This window comes from Rhineura floridana, chromosome 1 (assembly GCF_030035675.1).
Source record: "Rhineura floridana isolate rRhiFlo1 chromosome 1, rRhiFlo1.hap2, whole genome shotgun sequence".
Lineage (NCBI taxonomy): Eukaryota > Metazoa > Chordata > Lepidosauria > Squamata > Rhineuridae > Rhineura > Rhineura floridana.
Window position 1 is genome coordinate 221,163,454 of NC_084480.1, and position 25,505 is coordinate 221,188,958.

General features: G+C 44.2%; 2 protein-coding genes across 3 annotated transcripts in view; one reads left to right on the forward strand and one right to left on the reverse strand.

The window, feature by feature from the left end:
• Positions 1–74: 74 nt before the first annotated feature.
• LOC133369018 (uncharacterized) lies at positions 75–25,489 on the reverse strand. Of its 2 annotated transcripts, none has more exons than XM_061593814.1 (2): positions 25,430–25,489; positions 75–4,153 (listed from the first exon to the last, which is right to left on the reverse strand). In XM_061593814.1, the coding sequence occupies exon 2, from the start codon at positions 2,515–2,517 to the stop codon at positions 1,498–1,500; it is 1,020 nt and encodes a 339-aa protein (XP_061449798.1). In that variant the 5' UTR covers positions 2,518–4,153; positions 25,430–25,489; the 3' UTR covers positions 75–1,497. The 2 variants fall into 2 exon arrangements, with proteins under 2 accessions (XP_061449798.1, XP_061449807.1); XM_061593823.1 differs by having other exon boundaries at positions 75–4,124; positions 25,430–25,488.
• Positions 8,071–25,505, forward strand: part of TXNL4A (thioredoxin like 4A) — a 38,457-nt gene continuing 21,022 nt past the window's right edge. Inside the window, exon 1 of the mRNA XM_061593949.1 lies at positions 8,071–8,089. The gene's annotated coding sequence lies outside the window, so the exon portion shown is untranslated. The remainder of the gene's footprint in view (positions 8,090–25,505) is intronic.

Here is a 25,505-nt window from a genome sequence, read left to right on the forward strand (position 1 = left end):
TTATTTATTACATTTTTAAACCGCCCTATAGCAACAAACTCTCAGGGCGGTGTACAAAAAGGTAAAAACAGGTTAAAATCCAATAGTCATAGTAACAATATACTATAAAATATACAAACAAATCAACACAAAAAGAAATTAAAGTTAAAATTTAAATTAAGTTAAAATGCCTGGGCAAAGAGGTAGGTCTTTACCTGGCACCGGAAAGATAATAAAGAAGGCGCCAGGCGTATCTCGTCAGAGAGGGCATTCCATAACTCGGGGGCCACCACTGAGAAGGCCCTAGCTCTAGTTATTACTCTCTGGTCCTCCATATGCGTTGGAACCCGGAGAAGGGCCTTCGACGTCAGGCACAGTGAACGGGCAGGTATATAGCGGGAGAGGCGTTCAATCAGGTATTGTGGTCCAATGCCGTTAAGGGCTTTATAGGTGAGAACCAACACTTTGAATCTGGCCTGGAAACATATTGGTAGCCAGTGCAGCTGGGCCAGGACAGGAGTTATATGATCATATTTTTTAGTCCCAGTAAGAACTCTGGCTGCAGCATTCTGCACTAGCTGAAGTTTCTGAACCGTCTTCAGAGGTAACCCTACGTAGAGTGCATTACAGTAGTCCAATCTAGAGGTTACCAGAGCATGGATAACTGTGGCAAGGTTCTCCCTATCCAGATAGGGTCGTAGTTGGGCTACCAGCCGAAGCTGGTAGAACGCATTCCGTGCCACTGAGGCTACCTGAGCCTCCAGAGACAGGAGCGGATCTAATAAGACCCCCAAACTACGGACCTGCTCCTTTAGGGGGAGTGTAACCCCATCTAGGGCAGGTCGGACATCAACCATCTGGGCAGAGAGCTCCCACACCAACAGCATCTCAGTCTTGTCAGGATTGAGTCTCAGTTTATTAGCTCTCATCCAGTCCATTATCGCGGCCAGGCAGTGATTTAGTACATCAACAGCCTCACCTGAAGAAGATGAAAAGGATAAGTAGAGTTGCGTATCATCAGCATATTGCTGGAAACGCACTCCAAATCTCCTTATGACCTCACCCAGCGGCTTCATATAGATATTAAAAAGCATGGGGGACAGAACCGAACCCTGCGGGACCCCATATTGGACTACCCAGGGATTCGAGTAATGCTCCCTAAGCACCAGCTTCTGGAGACGATTCTCGAGGTAGGAGCACAGCCACTGCCAAGCAGTGCCTCCAATTCCCAAATCCGCGAGCCGCCCCAGAAGGATACCATGGTCGATGGTATCAAAAGCCGCTGAGAGATCCAGGAGAACCAACAGAGTTACACTCCCTCTGTCTTTCTCCCGGCAGAGGTCATCATACAGGGCGACCAAGGCTGTTTCTGTACCAAACCCCAGCCGAAAGCCCGGTTGAAATGGATCCAGATAATCAGTTTCATCCAGGAGAGCCTGGAGCTGGCGAGCGACCACACGCTCTAAAACCTTGCCCAGGAATGGAACATTTGCTACCGGTCTATAGTTGTCAAGATTTTCAGGAGGGTTTTTTTAGGAGCGGTTTCACCACCACCTGTTTCAGACCAAGTGGTACCACTCCCTCTCGTAGAGAGGCATTAATCACCTCCTTGGCCCATCCGGCTGTTCCATTCCTGCTAGCTTTTATTAGCCACGAGGGGCAAGGATCCAGGGCAGACGTGGTCGCCCGCACCTGTCCAAGCACCTTGTCCACATCCTCGAGCTGTACCAACTGAACCAACTGAAATTCATCCAATAAAACAGGACAAGACTGTGCTCTGGACACCTCATTAGGATCAACTGCTACAATGTTGGAGTCAAGGTCCCGGCGGATGTTCATGATCTTATCTTGGAAGTGTCTCGCAAACTCATTACAGCGGGCTGTTGATGGTATTATTGCGTTCTGAGGACCAGAATGTAAGAGTCCCCGGATGACTTTATAAAGCTCCGCTGGGCGGTTGGAAGATGACTGAATGGTGGCAGCAAAGTACTGCTTCTTTGCTGCCTTCACCGCCTTCACATAGAGCTTGGTAGAGACCTTCACAAGTGCAAAGTTACAGCCGTCGGGAGTTCGTCTCCATTTGCACTCAAGCCGCCTCCTTTCTTGCTTCATCACTCTTAGCTCCGGGGTAAACCACGGAGCCAATTGAGCTCTGCAAAGGAGAGGGCGCATTGGGGCGATCGTGTCAGCTGCCCGGGTCATTTCCATATTCCACAGGTTGACCAGGGTTTCGACAGGAGCGTCAGTTTTATCAGCCGGAAAACTCCCCAGAGCCTTCTGAAAACCCTCAGGATTCATTAGTCTCCGGGGACGGACCATCTTAATTGGTCCTCCACCCTTGCAGAGGGAAGAAAACATTGTGAGTCTAAACCTCAATAGGCGGTGGTCTGACCATGACAAGGGAATAGATGTAAAATCCCTCACTCCCAGATCACCATCCCCTAATCCAGTGGCAAAAATCAAGTCTAGAGTATGCCCTGAAATATGCGTAGGGCCAGTAGCAAATTGAGACAGCCCCATGGCTGTCATGGAGGCCATGAAGTCCTGAGCCGCCCCGGACAAAGTGGTCTCGGCATGAATGTTGAGATCCCCCAATACCAAAAGTTGGGGGGATCGCAACACCAAACCCGTGACCACCTCCGTCAGCTCAGTTAGGGAAGCTGTTGGGCAGCAGGGTGGACGGTACACCAACAGTATTCCCAGTCTGTCTCATTGACCCAACGCAATATGAAGGCACTCCAGACCATTAGCCATTAGCCACTTGGATAGGGTGCCTAACAAGTGGGATTGAACTTCTATAGACCACAGCGATTCCCCCTCCCCGACCCTCGGATCTACCCAGATGCTGAACCGTATACCCAGGTGGGCATAGCTGGGAGAGATTAATGCCTCCCAGCTCGCTCACCCAGGTTTCAGTAATAAACACCAGATCGGCCACCTCATCCACAATTAAATCATGGATGAGGGAGGTTTTATTATTTACTGATCTGGCATTAAGAAACAGCAACTGGAGATCCGAGAGTTGGCTGATAGAACTACCAGCAATCCTGTGGGTGTGGGGAGGACCGGAACACGGTACCGCCACCAATTGTCTGGACCGAGTTCCCCTAAACTGGCATGTCCTCCTCACAACGCCATACCTCCCATTGCCCGTCACTACGCTAATAGGGGCCCCCTCTGGTCCTCCCTCCCCGCACCATATCCTCCCGCCCAGGCACATGATAAAAATAAAAATAAAATAAACAACAAAACTCATAATCTATACGCAATCACACCCACACTCTTACAAACCACTCATACAACCAGACAACAACAATGACGATGGTTGGCAAACACAATATCGGTAGTCGTCACAACAAGGGCCCAAAAACGAGAAATGGGTCCAAAAGCAATGAATGCGATGAATGGAGCCAACCCGGAAAGCAGTGCCAGATCCAAAAACAGCTCAAAGCCGTGGCGCCAGAGACCGAAGATGCCAAAGATGGAACACGACTCCCGTTCTCACTGCCACCAGGGGCTCCTCCGTAGCGCTCACACCGCTGCGGAGCTGCTCCTACACGGTGCTCTCTCACCGCCACTCTCCCACAGCTCTCTCACCGCTGCCGGGCGCTCTCCCCACTACCAGGTTGCTCCCTCATAGCACTCTCTCGCTGCTGCTCTCGTCATCAAGCACTCCCGTCCCTCGGCGCTCTCACTGCCGCCAAGGTGCTCCTACGCAGTGCTCTCTCGCAGCCACACTCGGCGTCGTGCACTCCTCTGCAGCGCTCCCACCGCCGCGGAGTCGTTCATTCACGATGTTTTCTCGCGGCTGTACTCGGCGTCGGGCGTTCCCCCCCTGCGGCGCTCTCACCGCCGCGGAGTCATTCATTCACGATGCTCGCGGCTGCACTCAGCGTCGGGCGTTCCCCCGCGGCTCTTACACAGTCACCAGGGGCTCCTCCGTAGTTTTCACCACCACGGAATTGCTCCCACACGGTGCTCTCTCGCCGCCACTCTCCCGCAGCTCTCTCACCGCCGCCAGGCGCTCCTCTGCGGTACTCTCACCACCGCAGAGCCGCCCCTTCACAACGCCCACTCGCCGCCTCTCGTCTCGTCTCCCGCCTCCTCTCCCGTCTCCTCTGCCGCCACAACCGCTCCTCAGCACTCTTCGTCCCAACGCCCCGAGGTAGGCAAACTTTCGTTAATTAAAATAGGTGTAAAAATAGATGTTAAAAAGATGTTAAAAAGATGACAGTAGAGCTTGGCTACGGAGCTCCGACTACCGCGTCCTCCTCCGTGCCGCCATGGGTGTAACCTTGTGCATGCATGCTGACATCTTGGCTAGGCTCAGATAACTGAGACTAGTTGTTGTGGTATTATCTCAGTCCAGCTCAACAGCTAGCTGTGATTGTATGAAATGCACAGGCTAATTTCCTATGGTTCAAGCCTGTGGCTGTAGCTGGGAAACAGACCTATGCAGTGACCGCTCTCTGCCTTTGAGGGGCTGACTGGAGCTTCTAATTACGGTCATGTTTGGGGTTGGATCCCAACCAGTTTGGTACACACTCTTTCCAGATGGGTGTAGCTTCTATAGTAGTTACGTTGGGTTGTGGGAGCAAAGCCATGCAGGCAGTGGGGCACTGGCGGTAGGCCATTTAAGGGCCCTCCTTAACCATTGTGCTGCTGAGCATATTGATAATTGTTGTTTCTGTTTTAACACATTGGAGGGTGCTGGAGAGAGTCAAGGTACTCATGTGTGGCCAGAGATGGAGTTCTGGGCCAAGAGGAGGGCATGGCAGATGAGGCACGAAACCCAGTTGGGGTCAGCCATTGCGCTGTGGTCCAGTGGCTGGGTAGATGTGGCATGCTGTCAGAATGCCTCCTGCCAACATGCTTCATTGGTGCAGCACCCTCTGCAGGATTTGATTATACATTTGGGTGGAAATGGCCTGGGAATGTTGAAGGGGAAAGCCCTTATCATTCAGGCTTGCCAGGACTTTGTGGCCATATGCAGTAGGTGGCCTAGGACCATGATTGTTTGGTCCGATATTCTCCATAGGAGAATTTGGAGGGGTGGGAATGATCCCAGAGGCCTGAATAAGGCTAGCCATAAAGTAAATAGGGAAGTCCGTCTCGCCCTTGCTTATCAGCAGGGCGAGGTAATACATCATCCAGAGGTGAGGTGTGAGCGGGCTGATCTTTACTGGCCAGACGGTGTATATATGTCTGACCTTGGTAATGATCTGTTTCTTTCTGATCTGCAGAGTGCCCTGCATGAATTAATTTGGCACAGGTGGGGGAAGAGGGACTAAGCAGAGGCTTGTCCTCTTCTGTGGCAGATTGTGGTGGAATTTAACAAGGTAGGGTTTGGTGACCACCCTTAGGTGATTGGTGGGTTCTGAGGTCTGCCTTGGAGGTTGTGTGGCCCGTTGGCAGGATAAGGCTCACCTTTGGGGCTAACCTGTACCACCCACTCAGAGGTTATGCGGCCCTGAGGGGGGGTGGATCAGGAAGGCCTCCTTAACCACCCTGCGGGGATGGGGCCGGAAAGAAGGGATTAGGCTTGGCTCACCTCCCTTTTCTCATGGCAGGATGCCCTTGCCCAATGGGTGTGAGATAAGTTCCAGAATGGCTCTGCAGATCATTCTACCATGCAATCAAGCATGTAATTGGCTTTATTCAATAAACGTGGCCCTTGATTTATGATGAGGCAGGGCCTTGGAGCCTGTTAAAAACTACAATTCCCACCCACACCCCTTTTATGTGGCTCGTCATGCAATCCAGAGGTATTGTGTGAAGGAAGAACAAGGGCAGATTTAAGAAACAAAAATTAATCAAAAGCTACTGCATAAATGTTCTTCATAAATGTTATCTTTTTCTTTGGCAGATTTGCCTCACTCACAGTGAATCTTCCATTGTTCTAAGTAGCCTTAGTTTTCTCAGGGTCAGAGAGAAAAATGCACACTCACACAACATCAGCAGATTCCCAAACTCCTCTTTTGCAGGAGGGGGAGAGAGGAAAAATCTTTTAAAACCAAGAAGAAGAAGAAGGGGGTGCAAGAGAGTTCAGGGCTCCAACACGTGTACGCCGCTCTCAAGGAACGCAGGGACAGAACCGGGGAGAGACTCTGGGTGTCGGTGCAAAATCTTGAGACCAGGAGATTCCTTCCTGGTTTTGAATCAGAGCTCTTCCACATAGCTTCGGCTGTATTCAACTGCCCACTCCGGGCATAGGATAGGTAATCTCTCCTACCTGTCACTCTTTATAGTAATAGGGTTCTTTGATCTTTTTAGTTTAATGTTATGAATGGGTTAGGATATCAGTGATTAATGCTGCCATGCACCCAAGTAATTCTGTAATGCTATTCGATTCTTTCTCTCAATAAAATCAAACTTTATTTTGGTTTGGACCTGCATTTCTTGGGTGAAATATATATATATGCACCATTTAGGCACATTTCAGGGCAAAGCGCTTGTTTTTATCCCTAGCAAAAGATCCCCTCCTCTCAAGGAGGTGTGTTTCATGGGACATGGAGGTGGCAAGTTCACACACTCAGGTTCCCAAGAGCACGTGTTGTAACAATCTGGTGGAGAATCAGGCAGGCAGCAAGGGTTGCAGGAAATAAAGTAACATGTGAACAGTCCTGCAATCCAGGGAACTATAAACAAAACAAGTAAAATAGAACCTTAATATATGTCAAAGGTAAAAATAGAAAATTAAGGTGGATGTAGCAGTATAAATCCTAAAAGTATTTATTATGGAATAAAATAAAACAAAAATATATCAATATAACAGAATATTGCTGAAATCATGAAAAAACATTTTTTACAAAAGTATATAACAAGAACAATATATAAATATTAATATTGTCTTCTTGTGTGGAACAGAAATAATTAAATAATCAGATTCTTATGCTGTAAGGATATTTTCAAGAAGGTCCAGCCATTTCAAGATGGTCCAGCCAGACGCGTTTCAACACACAGTGTCTTTTTCAATGGCCTTAAAGATAGAGTATACAGCACAATGTAATTTATGCCTTAATGTAAGAAAATATTTGATATAAAGAATATAATGTAAAATATACATACTATAAAACTGGCTCTCAGTATGAATTGAATATAATACAGTATCCAAGGAATTCTATAGGATATATAAATGTACACATGAATGAGTAGAAGAATTAATACAAGAAAAATATATCACAAAATTTTTATACATAAAAGAGAAAAGTTATTTTTTAAAAAAACTTACATTGCAATCAATGCTTAATGCATTATCCTTGTCCACAAGTTTTTTTTTAAAGCTCTGTTTTTGATGCTCTTTTTATACAGATTGAGGCCAAAAGGCTGTGATGTTCTGGTTAATTACTGAGTACCAATACATCTGTGTGGATTTTCTTAAAGAGATATAACAATGAGTAATACTGCATACTACATTTTTAAAGAAACCAAACAAGTGCTAAGTGCAATACATACATCAATTATATTTCTGCTTAGAAGCTATGTTATGGAAGTGCAATCGCCTTATATGAAAAAGAAAATAAATGAGATAAAATAAATAGAAATTATAGAATGGGTAGCCAGCTAATTTCTTCACTGAGACCGTATGGGCTTATGGTTTTTAAAGTATAAATCCAAAATAACTCCCTTCTTAGCAGAAAATTGTTCAAATTTTTACCTATTCCTTTTATGTGAACATAAAAGTTGTATCAGAAATTCGAGACGTAATGCTCCTCTAGTTAATCATTTTATCAATCAGGGTCATACTGAATCCGATTTAAAGTTTTGGATTATAGAAAAAGGTAAAGGAATAGTTAAAAATTTGAACAATTTTCTGCTAAGAAGGGAGTTATTTTGGATTTATACTTTAAAAACCATAAGCCCATACGGTCTCAATATAATTGATGTATGTATTGCACTTAGCACTTGTTTGGTTTCTTTAAAAATGTAGTATGCAGTATTACTCATTGTTACATCTCTTTAAGAAAATCCACACAGATGTATTGGTGCTCAGTAATTAACCAGAACATCACAGCCTTTTGGCCTCAATCTGTATAAAAAGAGCATCAAAAACAGAGCTTTAAAAAAAACTTGTGGACAAGGATAATACATTATAAGCATTGATTGCAATGTAAGTTTTTTTAAAAAAAAATAACTCTTTTCTCTTTTATGTATAAAAATTTTGTGATATATTTTTCTTGTATTAATTCTTCTACTCATTCATGTGTACATTTATATATCCTATAGAATTCCTTGGATACTGTATTATATTCAATTCATACTGAGAGCCAGTTTTATAGTATGTATATTTTACATTATATTCTTTTTATCAAATATTTTCTTACATTAAGGCATAAATTACATTGTGCTGTATACTCTATCTTTAAGGCCATTGAAAAAGACACTGTGTGTCGAAATGCGTCTGGCTGGACCATCTTGAAATGGCTGGACCTTCTTGAAAATATCCTTACAGCATAAGAATTTGATTATTTAATTATTTCTGTTCTACACAAGAAGACAATATTCATATTTATATATTGTTCTTGTTATATACTTTTGTAAAAAAATGTTTTTTCATGATTTCAGCAATATTCTGTTATATTGATACATTTTTGTTTTATTTTATTCCGTAATAAATACTTTTAGGATTTATACTGCTACATCCACCTTAATTTTCTACTTTTACCTGCAATCCAGGGAAACAGGTAGCCAAGTTCTGAATGTGTCTGGGTTCTGAGTGTGATTTCCTTTTCCTCTGTTACTATGTTTTGCTGTCTCTTGTTTTAAAATAAGTGGGGAAATGTCCTTTCAATGCTTTGGTAAAATTTAGAGGTTAAGGTATAGAAATTCCCTGGCACATGGTTATCTTCCTCCCCTTCTGACCCTGGCAACAAAGCTTTGGCACATGGTGGTTGTGATTGTGGCACAGCGATTAGCCAAAGCTGATACTAGAGAGAAGGTTAACCCACTGGTGGCCAGAAGCTACTAAGGGGGTTCCCTAAACTGGGTCGCATCCATTTTGAAAGCCCTTGATAACATATGTGTCTCCCTCCCCTTCCCCAACGTCCTGGGGAATGAAGCCTTGGAAGTATTTTGAGCCGGTGGGGCTAGGTACTTGGAAAAGGTGGAAACAGGATTTGCACTGGGAATGTTCAGTGCTCTGGCTGGCAGAGACTCCTAACTGGTTCCTGTCCCTTTAGATACCCCCCACCTCTGGTTTTTCCTTTTGAGAGTCAATCTGGGAGGAAAAGCTGGTGACAACAGCTTTACTCATGAGTGATTTGATCTGGGAATGTGGCATTTGAAGGTGGCTCATACCTGAACTTATTTTGAGACTCGGCTTGGTTGTTTGTGTGTACACTATTGTATTCTTTGCATTTGGCTTTTGGTGTTGGAGATTTCTAAGCTATGGCAAAAGTGGCAGCCACGGAGGGAACAAAACGCTTTATGAGTCCAGTAGAGTGCCTAGAGAAATGGTTGATTAAGAAAGGAAGGTATGTATGGGATGATGATTGTTTTAAGACAGATGACCCTATGAAAACCATGACTGAGGCCTATGTGGGATATTGCAAAGAATACAGGCCTTCCAAATCAAAGAAAAGTGCTGCAGCCACTTGGGAACTTTATAATGCATGTCAGGATTTGTCAGATCTGTTAGAGGAAGAATGCAAGAAAAGTCAGGAGTCAAGGAGTAAGTTGGCGCAGGCAGAGGAGGCATTTGGTAAGCAAAGAGAGGTTTTTGCCAAAGAGCGAAGTTTGATTGAGCCCTTTGATAATGAACGGGTAGATTTGAATGAAGGATGGAGAAATGATTGTGACAATTTTGACCATGAACGAATGAATATGGTAGCAGAAAAAATCAGGTGGGCTTCTTCTTTAAGACAAATGGAGAGGGAGAGAGATGAAGCATTGATCCAGGCTGAGATGGCTCGTAAGGAGTTGAAAAAGAAAGAGAATGAATGTACCAGGGCAAAATTAACTGCTGAACACCTGGTGGTTAGAGCACGAGAGCAAATGTTGAATGTTAGCCATGATGAGAGCAAAGCTCAACTTAAAGAACTGGAAAGACAGTTGCAGGTCCAACAGGGGTTGGTGGCCACAGTTATGCATGTTTCAGATGATGGGGATGAGGAATGGGGCCTTCCTCCCCTCCCAGAAGATGCTGTATCATCTGCTCCTTTAAATCCTGAATGGAAGGAGTCACAGGTACTTGCACCCATTATAATGAAAAATGTGGTAGAAACCACTGGGATGGGGCCAGCTTGTAATAAAATTGTCCAAGAGATTGTACGTTGGTCTCCTCCCCAGGCAAAGGGAGAATGAATGTGGAGGCCACCGCTTGGGAACTGGGAACAGTGGCCAGAAAACCAGGCTTGGGTTTTTCAGATGAATCCAGTCTGAAAAAACCAGAGGTCTTTAGTGCAAATTCTGTAGCTATGGGGGGAGGTGATTCTCTCCTAGAACAGGTGTCATGGATCACAGTGCAGAACCCTCTTTGGCACAAAAGGAAAAGTTTTCTTTAACCAAAGAAGTTGAAAGTGTAGAAACAGCTGGAAACAGAAGGGCTCCTGTTACTGAGCAAAGTCCTGTTAATGTTCTTAAAGAGGAACATACAAAAACATATTCTGAAATTGCAGGCCCTTATTTAAATGCTTCAGATTTGCTTCAAAACACACAAGATGTGCCCACTTCCATGGAAAGAAATACTGATTTAAATGTTTCCTTTGGGTCTACTCTACACCACAGTCTCTTGCTAATGAACATTCTTTTCCTAAGGAACAATCTCTTGCTGGCAAACAGCCTATAGATCAAAACAAGACTCAAAGTATAGAGCTTCTAGCTTCAGGAAGTGTCTATCCAGAATCTGAAGTTACTTTGAAAATTAATACAATTTGGCTTCCAAAACAGCAGCTGATTTCTGATGCCATCTGCATGAGAATGGACAAGTTGTAAAACCCCAATTCCAACAGGGAACTGCTTTCTTCATTGTCACGCTTTGTGTGTGCAAATTCCAGCACTGATGCAAATGTGTTATTGCATGCAGTCCCTGACAGGCTGAGTAACAGGGAACCCAGAGCAATTGCTCTGCAAACAGGGTGTTCACCAGTGAAACTCCCTGACATGGTACAAATGGAAGTACAATTGTATTTGGAATGCTATATGCTGGTGCTACTGACTGTGCTTTGTTTTGCATCTGCAGCAAGAGAAATCCAAAAGAGGAAGATCCCACATGTATCAGAATTAAGCACAACATTAGGGAAAGGAATCTCAGATTCAAATGCATTACACAAAAAAGATTTGGACACAAAAGCAGCAAAGGATCCTATAAGCAAATCCAAATCTAAGAAATGGGAAGATGTGAGTGTGACCCATGGTAAGAAGCAGGGAAAGTGCATTCAGATGGTGTACAGACAAAGACATGGGGGTAAGACTTACAGACACACTGACAAAGATGCCTGTAATACTAAATATTTTCTTGGTGCCTCACTGAAGGTACAAGTTCTTGTAACTAAGGAGTGGAAGGACAAACCACCTGATGTGCTTTCTCCCTCCAGTTTTAGTTGTGTGCATGCATCCCAAATTCAGGACTTCATTGCCCAAGATGTAATATGGTATTCTTCAATGGGCACAGCTTGAATGCTATTATATGCATTTTTTTCTTTCCTTGGGTTTTGCAATTGTTCAGTTAGTTGTTGTTTTTTGGAAGAAATTTGCTCTGTTTGTCTAAGCAAATGATTAAAGAAGAAAGGATGGGAGGATGGGAGAAGGGAGTGCAGAGGTGGTCCTGGAAGTTTTAAGCTTCCCTATAGCAGGTAAAAGCATAGTGACATAACCTTTAATAAAGGGTGGTATGTGGAAGGAACCCCAGTTCCCATTGGACAGGGGTAGTTTTAAGATTGAGGCATACAGGATGTAGACAGAAGGTTTGAGAAACGTAGAAAAACCGTGAAAAGGTTAAAGAGTCAGTGACTATTTGTGGTGTCTTGGGTAAATTAATGGATTGACTCATGGGAGGGAAAAGAATAATTTCTGTTTTATTTTCTTAAAGCACCAGAACATGCCTGTGATGTTCCCCTATTAGTGTATATATGGTAAGTGCTGTTTGTATAGGAGATGCGTGGTAAGTAGAGTGAGAGAGGAAGGGGGAGTGAATGGGCAGTAGAATGCTTGATGATTGGCTGAATGTTTAAAATGGCTGACAGTATAAATGAAAGGATGACAGGTAAATCTGGGTGGTGAATCGTGGTGAATCTGGGTGGATGAGAGGGAATGAGAAGGTGGAAGGTGGATGCTAGTGGGTTGTTTGGGTAGGTTTATGAGAGGAGAGTGTGGAGTTCGGATTAATATTAAGACCAGTACCTCAGGAATAGATGTAACCATATGCTTAAGTGCCTTTTAAAGAAATCTTGTTAGCTTTGTTATTAATAAATACTTTTGGTTTACCAAAGGCCTGATCCTTGGCTGGGGTTTCACAGACCAGAAGGGAGGGTAAGGTAAATACCAAGGCTGAAGAGTGACATATGGTGGCAGCGGGGAGAGAAACCATAAGAGATAGCGGTCCGGACTGGTGAAGTCGCTGGTGGTGCCTAGTGACTGGCAGGATCCACGAGCAGGTAGTAACCTGACAGGGAGAGCCAGGGAAGGACGCATCACAATGCCCACTATCCTGTTGATGATATGGGGAATCTTAGGAGCACATGCAGCGTGGAAGGCAGGTGTCCTGGAAAATACTGACATCGAGCCCATCCCCACAAATGCTTGGATCTGTTATCAGGACACAGAGGTGGAGATGGCCTATTGATTTCCAGGGTTGCTAAGTAATGCTTCCAGGAGAAAACAATTGGAAAAATATATCCTCCATCAGCTACCTGTCTCACAGAGTGCTGCTTATGAGGAGTCACGATTAATTAAATGCACCAAGGGTTCCCAGGAGCAGCAAGTTCATTTTTGCCATGATTCTTCTGTGGACACCAAGATTTCTTGCACCCCACATTCGGTGAAATGTCCCAAGGTAGCGACATGATTCATTTTTAAGGTAGCGACATGATTCATGAAGAAGTTTGCAACATTTTATGGATTTCTATGATCACTTGGAGGGAGGGATCACCTTTGCACTTCCAGGTTTTTATGGCAAGTGCCAAGAAAAGAAGACCCACCGATGAACTGGCTCTTGTCCTGATTTCATCAAAAGGGCAAGAATATCCCAGAACTATGACAAATTGGCAGAGGTTCAATGGACTTATGGACGTTACCAAGATAGACAATGTCGGTCCTCCAGACTGGATAACGTCTATCCAGGAAAAGTACTGCCATTATGGACAATATCATATTCCTTTTAATTCAATAGGTTATGATCTTGTTGGATCTCACGTGATTAAATTGAACCACCCCCAGAAATGATTGATAAAACCAGGGACTGCACTTAAGGAAGTGGTAGTCTCATTTGAGAAATTAAACATTGCAAAGGAATTCCCTGTTTGTGCATCATATTTAGAGATGAGTAATAAGGGATGGGATAATTGGGTTAAATTATGGGAAAGGGAGAATGGGAAGAGAAATAAGCAGGATTTGTCAGGGTGGCTGGGTACTGGAGCTGCTTTTCTGGATGCTACCAATATTGAAATATTAGCCAACAAATTACATTATACCACTGAAGAAATAAGTAAGATGACAGAACCTATCAATACGGCTCTGGAAAAGACTACTGAAACCCCCCAAATCATAGCCAGTTTACTTCCAATGTGGGAACAGAAAATGGAAAAAGATTATCATAACATGATAAATACCATGCAGTCCTTACAACAGACTATTTCCTTGGCCATTACATGCACCCAAATGCAGAATTGGGCCCATACAGTGGCTTTGGAACTTATTCACATGACAGATAGTGGGTTTATACCCAGGGAAATTAGGTCCCTAATTCGACATCAAGTGTCCAAGGGAGAAAGAAAATAGGAAGACTGGTGGAGCCTTGTCAATGCCACATATGATAAGCAAAATCATGCATTAAGATTGTCTATGTAATGGTAGAAGCGTCTGAAATCATTACTGTATATCCTGTAATTCCATTGGGAATCACTGTAGATTAAGATTTAGTTCTTTATGCCCAGGAAGTTCACCAGTGGGCCATAATTATGCATGCAAGATGGGTAACCATTAATGTGAAAGGTTGTCAACATCATAAGAAGTTAGGATTTGTTTGTGAAGATGATAGTTTGGAATCCCATCAAGATTGCTTTTCTCTCAGAATGATTAATGTATTGTATTGCTCTTTCATGCTAAGAAATGAATCAAGTTCAACCATTGTATATTCTGGACATGGGTGTGTGTGCCTTAGAACGTTTTGTGATTTTACTGTTATTGATATGTATTATATACAACCTATGCTAAGATATATCAATAGATGTTTTTGTGGTATTGAGGAAATAGTAGGATGTGATTTTTCATTTAAAGTCCCTGTATGGACCATCCAGAGAATATTAGTTAATCCAGATTTGTTTCAATACCTCAAACCCATTGTATTAGGGTATGGCCTAGCTGATCTCCAGAAGTTACTTTCTCATCCTATGTTACAGAAATAATCAGAAGCAGTTAAACAAATGGGAGAGCAAGCTACACTCCAGATAAAACACGAGCGCCATACAATTACCAATATAGCAGCCAAGGTCAAACAGATAGGGGCACATAAATGGTGGGATTCCCTGTGTGGCTGGGGAGGAGGCGCCAAAGGAGGTTTAAACCTTTTAATGCACCCCATTGTGGTGATTCTAATATGTCAAGTTTTTTTGGTCTTCGTCTTAATAGCCCTTGTAATATGGATCCGATCTCAAATGGCACAGATATACCACAGGGAATGCTGTCCCCCACTGCTGCTTGTGCCCCCCGCTGTCCCCACAGCATGTTCTGTTGCCCCCACTGCCCCACCTCTCGCTCCTCCACCGCCACACCTCCTGCTGCCCCTACCCCGCCTCTCGTTTGCCCGCTGCCACCGCCACCACACCTCCTGCCATCCCCCAGCACCACCTTGCCTCACATTCCCCCGCTGCTGCACCTCCTGCTGCCCCCTGCCTCTTGTTCCCCTGCTGCCACCGCCACTGCCACCACCACACCTCGTGGTGCCCCCCAGCACTACCCCGCCTCTCATTCCCCTGCTGCCGCTGCACCTCCTGTGGCCCCACCACCCCACCTCTTCTTCCCCCGCTGCCACTGCCACTGCTGCCACCACATCTCCTGCTGCCCCCCAGCATCACCCCACCGCTTGTTCCCCAGCCGCCACACCTCCTGCCGCCCCCACCCCACCTCTCATTCCCTGCCACTTGTTCCCCCGCCATCACCGCCACACCTCCTGCCGACCTCCACCATCCCACCTCTCATTCACTGGGTGATTGACAATAGATCAGCAATTGTTTCTGCCTCCCAACTGTTTAAAGCCTGATATAGAGCTTGGTTTACATATTGTCACTCACACATTTCAGCAGTAGAATTGCAAAGCTGCTCCTATGCTGATTTACATTTCAGAGTGGTTCCAGGATTATATGAATGGATCTCTCAAGGACCAAACTCTAGGTGTGATTTGACCTCTCATTACATATAGGTCTGCCTTGGTGGGGGGGGGGAGGGCTGCAGAACCTTCACCATGCCCCACCATGTATCTACCGTCATTTCAGGCAGTTTTTTCTGTACATTTGGCAAATGTTAGGCTGTGTACTACTTAGAAAAATGTAAGATTTGTTACATTTAATGCCTAAGGTTTGATTTTAGTACCTGGCAAATTTTTCCTCCCCCCCTCCCAGTTCTTATTTTGAAATGTAAAAGCCTGATATGTTTAAATGTTCAGGATGGCTAGATTTTAGTTGTAAAAGATTTTTGGAACATGCAAACTTCCTATAGTATGTATGTAACTTGTATTTTTAAGAATCACAGTACTATTGTGGTCCATTGTTTCTGTCAATAGCTCCTGAAAGAGTTCTTAACTTAGAAATGTGTAGACCTACAATAAAGCATTTTGCTTCATTGAGCACCAGAAATTGCCCCCCTTTTTGTTTTGTCCTAATTTTTTTTCTGAGTTGGACTTATTTGTGGTAACAGAAGCCAGATGGACAAATGCTAGATGAGGGACCTGCCACAGGGAGGTAAGCTGTGAGCAGGGGAGGAAGTACCATAGCTCAGTGGTAAGAGCATCTGCTTTACATTCAGAAGACTCCAGGTTCAGTCCCCAGCATCTCCAGGTAAGGCTGGAAATGTCCCAACTAAAACCATAGAGAGCTACTGCCAGTCATTGTAGACAGTACTGAGCTAGATGGACCCATGGCCTAAGAATGTACAAAGAGCCCTGCTGGTTCAGGCCAAAGACCCATCTAGTCCAGAATTCTGTTCTCACAGGGGCCAACTAGGTGGCCATGGGAAGGTTTCAAGCAGCACCTGGGTGCAACAGCACTCTCTGCACCTGTGATTCCCAGCTATTGGTATTCAGAAACATACTGCTTTCAACAGTGAAGGCAGAATACAGCTATTGTGGCTAGCAGCCATTGACTTTGTATATGGCAGCTTCCTATGTATCTAGCCCCTGTGACTCATGTAACATTTGCTGCTTACATTTCCCCCTGCCCTCTACTTTGTGTGTGATTTGTGGCATACCCACATTTAAAGATGAGGATACATCATAGTTGGTATCCTAAGGGTGGGTGGGAAAAAGTCCAACAATGATCCTTTGTCTTGATAACTTTAATGATTCCGGGGGGGGGGAAGCAAACACAATACACCAAAGACGTGTGCATTGCCATCTATAGCTGTGCATTTACAGGAGAGTCAAATCTTATACCTGAGCAAACAGAACTGAACTCTTAACAAACACACATGCAAACTTCATTTGTTGGTGTACAATGACAGAACAGTACACTGATGTCTACATTCCATTTGGATGTTTGTAATTGTGGGGAGTGCAATGATGGGCAAAGATCCCAGGCAGATGTGCAACATAAAAGTACAAACCGCCAAAAGAAAAAAAGACATTACCATTGAGCTAGATGAGCAGCGTCAAGCAGGATTTCTAAAGGATCAAATCCTGCCGTTTTATCATCTAGCAATAAAGCAGGAAGAGTTTCAAACCTCATGAGAGAATGATGCCAACAGCTCAAACTGCAACCCATTTTAAGTGAATACTAGGATCTGAGTCAATTTAACACCACTTAGAATAAATTGGATTACCTTCAATCACTTAAGTATGGATTGGGCTGTAAAATAGCTGAAAGTACAAGCCTCTGTAATTTCCTCACAACAAGGCATGAATGCACCCAAAATGCCCCAGACTTGCCTTGAGAATAAAAAGGTATCCTCGCCAGGCCACTTGCTTTTCTTATCAGTTCAGTTTTGTTCCTCATCCAATACTAAGCTTTCCATAAGCAGGCTCAGATTTTTATTGGAAATTTTTAAAAGATCATGAATTGGTGCCATTGCACCCATGTATATCCTATTATATTTTAGGCAAAACTGTTCTGAAAAGTGGGGTGAGCCACAAGACATAATGGTGAAACAGCTGGGCTCTAGGATCATTGGGACTGGATGGGGGGTACAGGTTTAATCTCAGCTAAAAGAAATTAGCAGAAAAAATAAGCTCATTTTGGTGAATGAATGAATGGCACAAAATGGTAAAGGAAGTGAGAGAGAAAGAAAACTACGTTCACTTCTGTCAGAACCAGTTGAAGAAAAATATGGATCCCTTTAATAAGGCGTAACCTTTCATGTAAAACTCTCCCCCTTCCCATCTCCTTCTAGAAAATGACTGCAAACTTCTCCTGCACAAATATCATTAACTTCAGTGGGATCTTGCAAGAGATCTGCCTTTGCTTTAGACCTATTTCCTTCTCAGCTATCTTTAGTGATGCCTAAATTCACTGCCCTAGGCAACTATTTTGCTTTATTTTAGGACCACTTATGTCTATGCGTATGTATGGTTGCAGGTACCTGTGCCAGGGAAATAGGATTGATCATATCTTCACACGGTATGTAGAGCGGAGGAGGACATATGCTTTTGCTATGTAATATGTGTAGCTGACCTCAAGTGAGGTGCAGACACTCTATAATACTCAGAGGCATTCCTTTTTACATATTTTTGTAAAATATTTTTGCACTTTATGGTCCTTCCCTATTTTAAATAGAACTGATTAATGACATTTGCAACTTGCTGCAAGCATTTTGTACAGTAGGATATAAATAATAATAATAATAAACATGTTCTGTGTCCAGGATTTGGCCTCAGAAAAGAAATTTCCAGGATTGAGTCCTGGTGCATCCTGACCTAACTGTGCTTAAACTCAGACTGTAGTCCACTATCCTATGAATGTGTAAGAAAAGATCTAGGAGTCTTTCTTCCAATTATAGCTTTAGGATCAAGGTGTGCACTTTCAGCTGAAAGTAACTTTAGAGCAACTGACTTTAAGTAGACCTTTGTCTGTTTTAAATGGTTGTGGAGTCACAGCCCAGCCTCTACAAATCACTGGGATGGTGCCACAGCATTGCTGTTTGGGCTTAAGTGTTAGAGAATATTCTTCCAGAGATCAGTGATGAAAGATACACCTCTAGATTTACCAGCTTTTTAAAAACTGCCCTTGTGTTTGTGGCTTAAATATTTCCATCTGCTAATCAGGTTAATTGTTGTGTCATCAAAAATTACACCTGCTGATGTGTGCAGATCAGACTGCTAAAAGTGCAGCAGCAGGCCAGTCAGGCCATTTTCTTGTGGTGTGAATTCCCCACCCCCAAGCCCTTGGATACTGTATGAGTTTTCCTAAGTACAATTGCCCTAAAGTTTTCTCTCTTTCTGCCTCAGCTCTTCACTTGGCCTTCTCTTTCCCCTTTTCTTGTCCTTCCCATCTTTCTTTCTCTCTGTTTTGTTTCTCCTCATTCAATGGTTTGGTGTGCAGCTCCTCTCTCTCCCTGTCCCCCTCCGTTTTCCTTAAGTTTGCTCCTGCTTCCCCCTAGCTGCTTTTAGCAAATAGTGCTACTCTCCTTTTCCCACCCCCTGCCCCTCCTACTTGCCACAGAAAAAGCATGAGGCATGAGGTGATTTTAACTTACAGGAAAAAGTGCACAGTCATTAGCAGTAACTGATTGGGTTAAAGAGGAAGTGATTAATAGAAGTGTAGTAATGGGGGATTTGGGGGCTTGAAAGAGACATCTAGTTCAAAAACCCTTCTCAGTGGCAGGACCCACCATGTGCAACAGAACCCTGAAGTCTTTCTTGGAAGAACAACGCCTGCTGTCATCAGACCACATTAGATTCTTTTACAAGGCAAAGGCTCCAAAGTTCATTTGCCGCCTATAAGCTTCTAGGACAAATTGCCCAAACAGGTGAAGTATGCCACAATTTACTATGGGAAAAAAAGGGGGATGACTTGTGAGTCATCATTCAAGCTGACCGGATGTACAATCTTAATTAGCAACTAATATGTGGTTTTGTTGAGTTCTGAGTGAGCAGCATCGTGAGAATGTATTATAAAAGCAGCATTTCAAGTGTAAAATTTGATTTCAAGTGTTGGGGTATCAGTGAGATTCTGTTGTGCCATTCTGTTAATCTTATGGATAAAAAAAAAATTTACTACCCCCTGTGTGTGTGTTTATTTTTAATATTGTTTTAGGCTACTTAGATGTGCAGCAGCCAAGGCCAGCACCTTGTAGGCTTTTTTTTTTAAAGTAACTGAAATGTAACTGTAGTGATTACTTTTGAGAAAAAGTAAAGTAATCAGTTACTTTCAGAGCAATTGTAATTGTAACAGTAATTGCTACTTTTTGGTCAAGTAATTGTAACTGTAATTTATTACTTTTTAAAAGTAATCTTCCAAGCTCTGATATCAGGACAGAGAGAGTGAAAGAGTTTCCCTCCGGAACCCTGGACTTACAGGTTTATATAGCTGCACATGAGTCGCACCGAACATTCCAGATTTATTCCATATATAGTTAACATGTCACACTTCAGGGTGGTCCTTTTATACGTGTTAGGTGTCACACACTCTTAACCCACTGTTTTAGCTGGAACCAGGACTAAACCTCCAGCAGAATGATTTCACATACTCTTGCTGCCAGAAACATCCCTTTTCCAGCAGCTAGCTGGCAGAACACAGCACTTCCCTATTTCTCTGGTGACTGCAAAATGTACCCTAACATATTGCCTCAAGATGTAATAAGAAACAACTTAGCTTTTATAAGCAGCTTTATTGCATATTGATTATAGACCCCCTCTTATCAGTACAGGTCAAAGTTCAGCATTTCCTTCCACACAGTTTACAAAATAACTACAATATGTATAGTCTCCCTGGCCAAGGTGCTTGAGGTGATCTCAGACGTGCGAATGTTGTCCCCGGAGCTGTTAGTTCTGGGTGATTTTAACATACATGCTGAGACCACTCTCACCGGAGCTCCTCGGGATTTCCTGGAAACCATGGCTTCCTGGGAACTGCGCCTTAGTAATACTGAGCCCACCCATGTAGCCGGTCATACTCTTGACCTTGTATTTGTCCCGGGGGGGAGGGTAGTGTGCTGAAGTTAGGGGCCAATTCTTTTACCCCTGTGTCATGGTCAGACCACTATCTGGTAAAGATGGATCTCTTTATGCCGCACACCCTCCGCAGGGGAAAAGGTCCTATTAGAATGGTCCGCCCCAGGCGCCTGATGGATCCAGATGGTTTCCTGACCGCGCTTGGGGAATTGGAACCTGCTGAAGGTCGCCCTGGTGATGGAGTGGAATGAGAGGATCGCCGGGGCGTTAGACTGAGTGGCTCCAAAACGTCCTCTCCCCCTGAACAGAACTCAAGTATCACCATGGTACACACCACGGTTGCGTACTTTGAGACAGGAGGTGAGACGACTTGAGCGTCGGTGGTGGAAGTCTCACTCCAAAGATGCTCGGACACAGGTTAGCGCAGCAATAGCTGCCTACCAGGTGGCGGTGAGGGCGGCAAAGAGAGAATTCTTTGCTGCCTCCATTGCATCAGCAGAGTGCTGTCCCAGGAGGTTGTTCCAAGTGGTCCGAAGCCTGGTCGGTCCAGTTGCTCAGGAACCCTTGGAACAGTCTAAGGCCTCCTGTGACAAATTGGCAAAGCACTTTGCTGATAAAATCAAACACCTGAGGAGCTCGATTCCGTGCGCCGTGGATACAGTGAGTGAGCTAGAGTTGACCAGTTGCAAACCAGTCAAATGGGATCGATTTCGGCCTCTTCCTTCTGAGGATGTGGACAAGGTGCTCTCATCTGTAAGGCCTACCACTTGTCTAAATGACCCTTGCCCATCGTGGCTCCTTATGAGCTGCAAACAGAGATTGGGTGAGGGGATCAAGGCAATGGTTAATGCATCCCTGCAAGAGGGTGTTATGCCACTAGCCCTCAAGGAGGCTATTATTAAACCCATCTTAAAGAAGTCCTCCTTGGATCCCCAGATTTTAACCAACTTTCGCCCAATCTCGAACTTACCATTCTTGGGCAAGGTCATTGAGAGAGTGGTGGCAAATCAGTTGCAGACACACTTGGATGAAACGGATTATCTAGATCCATACCAATCGGGTTTCAGGACTGGACATGGAACTGAAACAGCCTTGGTCGCTCTGGTCGATGATATGAGGAGGGCATTGGATAGGGGAGAATTCACCTTCCTTGTCCTCCTGGATCTCTCAGCGGCTTTTGATACCGTCGACCGCGGTATCCTGTTAGGTCGCCTGGAGAGTATGGGATTGGGAGGCACAGTTTTACGGTGGTTCCACTCCTTTCTCTCTGATAGGCGCCAACAGGTAGCATTGGGTGATGAGGTTTCAGACCCTTGGCCTCTCAATTGTGGTGTGCCACAGGGTTCTATCCTCTCACCCATGCTATTTAACATCTATGTAAAGCCGCTGGGAGAGATCATCAGGAGATTTGGGCTGCAGTGTCACCAATATGCGGATGACACTCAGCTCTATCTCTCATTTAAATCTTCACCGGAGAGGGCTGTGGAGACCATGTCCAAGTGCCTGGAATCCGTGAGTGGATGGATGGGCAGGAACAGGTTGAAGTTGAACCCTGATAAGACTGAGGTACTACTTGTGGGAGACAAGGGAGGGTTAGGAGATGTTGACCTGGTGTTTGATGGAGTGAAGTTGCCCCTACAGGACCAGGTCCGCAGCCTCGGGGTTGTTCTTGAGTCCAAGCTGTCCATGGAGGCTCAGATTTCGGCTGTGAGCCGGGCAGCTTGGTATCAATTACATCTTATACGTAGGCTGCAACCCTACCTCCCTGTTCAACAGCTCCCACTCGTGGTGCATGCCCTGGTCACCTCTCGATTGGACTACTGTAATGCGCTCTACGTGGGGTTACCCTTGAAAACGACCCGGAAATTACAACTTGTACAGAATGCAGCGGCGCGCTTACTTACCAACAGCCGCCACCGAGACCACATTACGCCAGTATTATTTGATCTACACTGGCTGCCGGTTATTTTCTGGGCCTGATTCAAGGTGTTGGTATTAACCTTTAAAACCCTGTACGGTTTCGGCCCAGCTTACCTGAAAGAGCGCCTCCACCGCCACCAATTATGCCGCCCAACTAGATCAGCCACTCAAGGCCTTCTCACAATCCCGCCAACCAAAACAGCTAGGTTGGTGGGTACTAGGGAGAGAGCCTTTTCTGTGGTGGCCCCCACTCTCTGGAACTCCCTCCCATGTGACCTTCGACATGCCCCTTTCCTAGAGGTATTCCGCAAGGCCCTGAAGACATGGCTTTTCCAACAGGCCTTTGAGGTCCTTGGGAAGGGTAAATCTCCATGATTTTACCATCTATCATATGCTGCTAATATAAGTGTTTTTATGTGTAGTGATGACTGTCCAGTATGTTTATTTACTGTTATTAACATGACTGCATTTGATATTGTTGTATTGTTGAATTTTATCTCATTTTAATGTACGTCGCCTAGAGTGGCTATTTGCCAGATAGGCGACAAACAAATTAAATATTATTATTATAATATATAACAAACAATGAAACTGATAAACTACAAAATAATACAAACTTACAAGGCAATGCAATATAAAATAAAATCATCCCAAAACAAAAACATAGCACATTTTGAAATCTTTAAGAGTCAGGGATCCCTTCCCTCTGTAGCCTCCCTCTTATCAAGGCACATCCTGATTCATAATATACAACAATCACCCCCTAACACATACACATCACACCCGAATTCTGCCTTACATCTACGCAAATCATACAGTTCCTAGTACTCATTCAATACCACTCATCCCATTCCACTCCCACACATCAACAAGTACACACAAATACACTATCCACCCAATCACCCTCAATCTCCCATTCAATCACCAAATATTATCACCAGTCCTTCCACTCTACTAAAAATGTACTGCAAAAACACCAGGAGATAATGAAACCATTCACTGACAGGACCATATAAAATATCAAAAACAAATTGCCATCCACCAGTCACACAAATGTACGGTTCCCAACAACATAAGGAAATTTGGAAGCCTGCTGTGAGTTGTTTGCAAGACACTTCAATGGTAAAGTTGCTTGCCTCCGTAGCAATCTTGGATGCCCCATTTACATATGCTGTAGTCCCCAATGAGGTGGGGTCTGTAGTCCCCAGTGAGGTGCAACGTCTGCTGCAACTTCTTGTGTGCGGCCTGAAGACATGGACAAGGTGTTTGCGATGCTGCTGCTAGCAATAGGTTCTCTAGACCTTTGCCCTTTTTGGTTTATTAAAGCTTGCCAAGAGGGTATGACTAAGTGGATCCAGGGTGTGGTCAATGCGTCTTTTCGGGAGGGAATGGACCCAGCTGCCCTCAAAGAGGTGCTGATCCAACTGCTCCTAAACAAGCCCACCCTGGACCTATTGGTTTGTGACAACTACTGCTTGGTCGCAAATACCCCCTTTTTAGGGAAGGTGATCAAGAGGGTTGTGGTGCAGCAGTTGCAAGTACTCTTGGATTAAACACTTACCTTGACCAACTCCAATCTGGGCCTTGGTCACCCTGATGGATGACCTTTATTGGGAAACGGAAAGGGGAAGTGCAACCCTGTTATTCTACTCAATCTCTCAGTGGCTTTTGATACCGTTGACCATGGTATCCTCCTGAGCTGACTTGGTGAGATGGGTATCAGACGGACTGTTTTATACGATCCTACCTCTGGGATTAGTTGCAGAGAATAGCATTGGGTGATTGTCTTTTGGCCCCCTGGCAGTTGTGATGTGGAATGCTTCAGGGTATAATCTTGTCCCTGATGCTGTTTAACATCTATATGAAGCCATTGGGAGCAGATTTGGGGTGAGGTGTCAGCAGTAAGCCGATGATACCCAGCTCTATTTTTGTGTAACATCTGAATCAGGAGAGGCTGTGCCAGCCCTGGACCAGTGCCTGGACTCGGTGGTGGGCTGGATGAGAGCCAATAATCTGACTCTAAATCCTAGCAAAGTGGAGGTGCTGTGGGTAGGTGGTTCCCAAGTCCAGATAATTGGTCATTTGCCTTATTTGGATGGGGTTGTACTTCCTCTGAAAGAGCAGGTTCATAGTCTGGGGGTGCTCCTGGATCCATCTTTGTTGTTAGAAGCCCAGATGACTTCAGTGGCTAGGATTGCCTTTTACCAGCTTTGGTCCCCATTATGCTGCGGCTTTAGTCAGCAAAGTCTGGCAAAGGGCCACTTTGATTAGAGTTGGGGGTGGCAGAACAAGGCCCCCATCTCATTCCCTTAAATGACCTAATAGCAATAATCATTGCAACTACTTTCCTGTCCCCTCTAGACAGACTGTATGGGACAGGGCAAATAGCATTTCTCAGATGATTACGTTTGGCCCTAGAGGCTACTAGATGTTGACCTGTACTAGTATTCTCAGTTGACTCCTGCTGATGAATAACCTTTCACTACAAGATAAAGACAATAATTTCCTTATATAAAGTCGTAATAAGGACACAAGGTTTATATATATTATTAGCATGAACTACTACATTAAACACTTTAATAATTAACAGGAATCTTTCAGCAAGACAATTTTTTTCCTTCTGGTGCTAACCTTGGCTTGATAAGCACTTAGTGCTGTTCCCCCAGTGCTGTTCTGGCCAGTTCTGCAGCTTCGCACAAAAGTAATGTTTTTCTTTGTCCACTTAGACCAATGCTTATTGGCTACTTTCACATATGCAGAAGCTAGGCAAACAGACTGTGCCAAGCAGAAAGTTTTAACTCTGAACATAATCTCACACGAAGCACCATGTGTTAGTAATACCTATCCAAAAAAAGAACAATTTCAATCTGAGCTGGTGTTATAAAAAAACTAGCAAATACAGCAGGTTTTTTAACAAAAAGGAAATAATGGTACAATTGTTTTCCAAACGCCCTTCTTTATGGAGTCAGCAAAATAAATTACTCATAATAAATTATTTTTGCATACTGAACATAAAGATTACACTAGGATTAACAATTTCTGTTGTAACTATCTTACCAGTTGTCGCAGAGTAGTAAACTCACAAAAATCTGTACTGTACTCTATTTCCTGATCCCTACAGCACATACTGTGA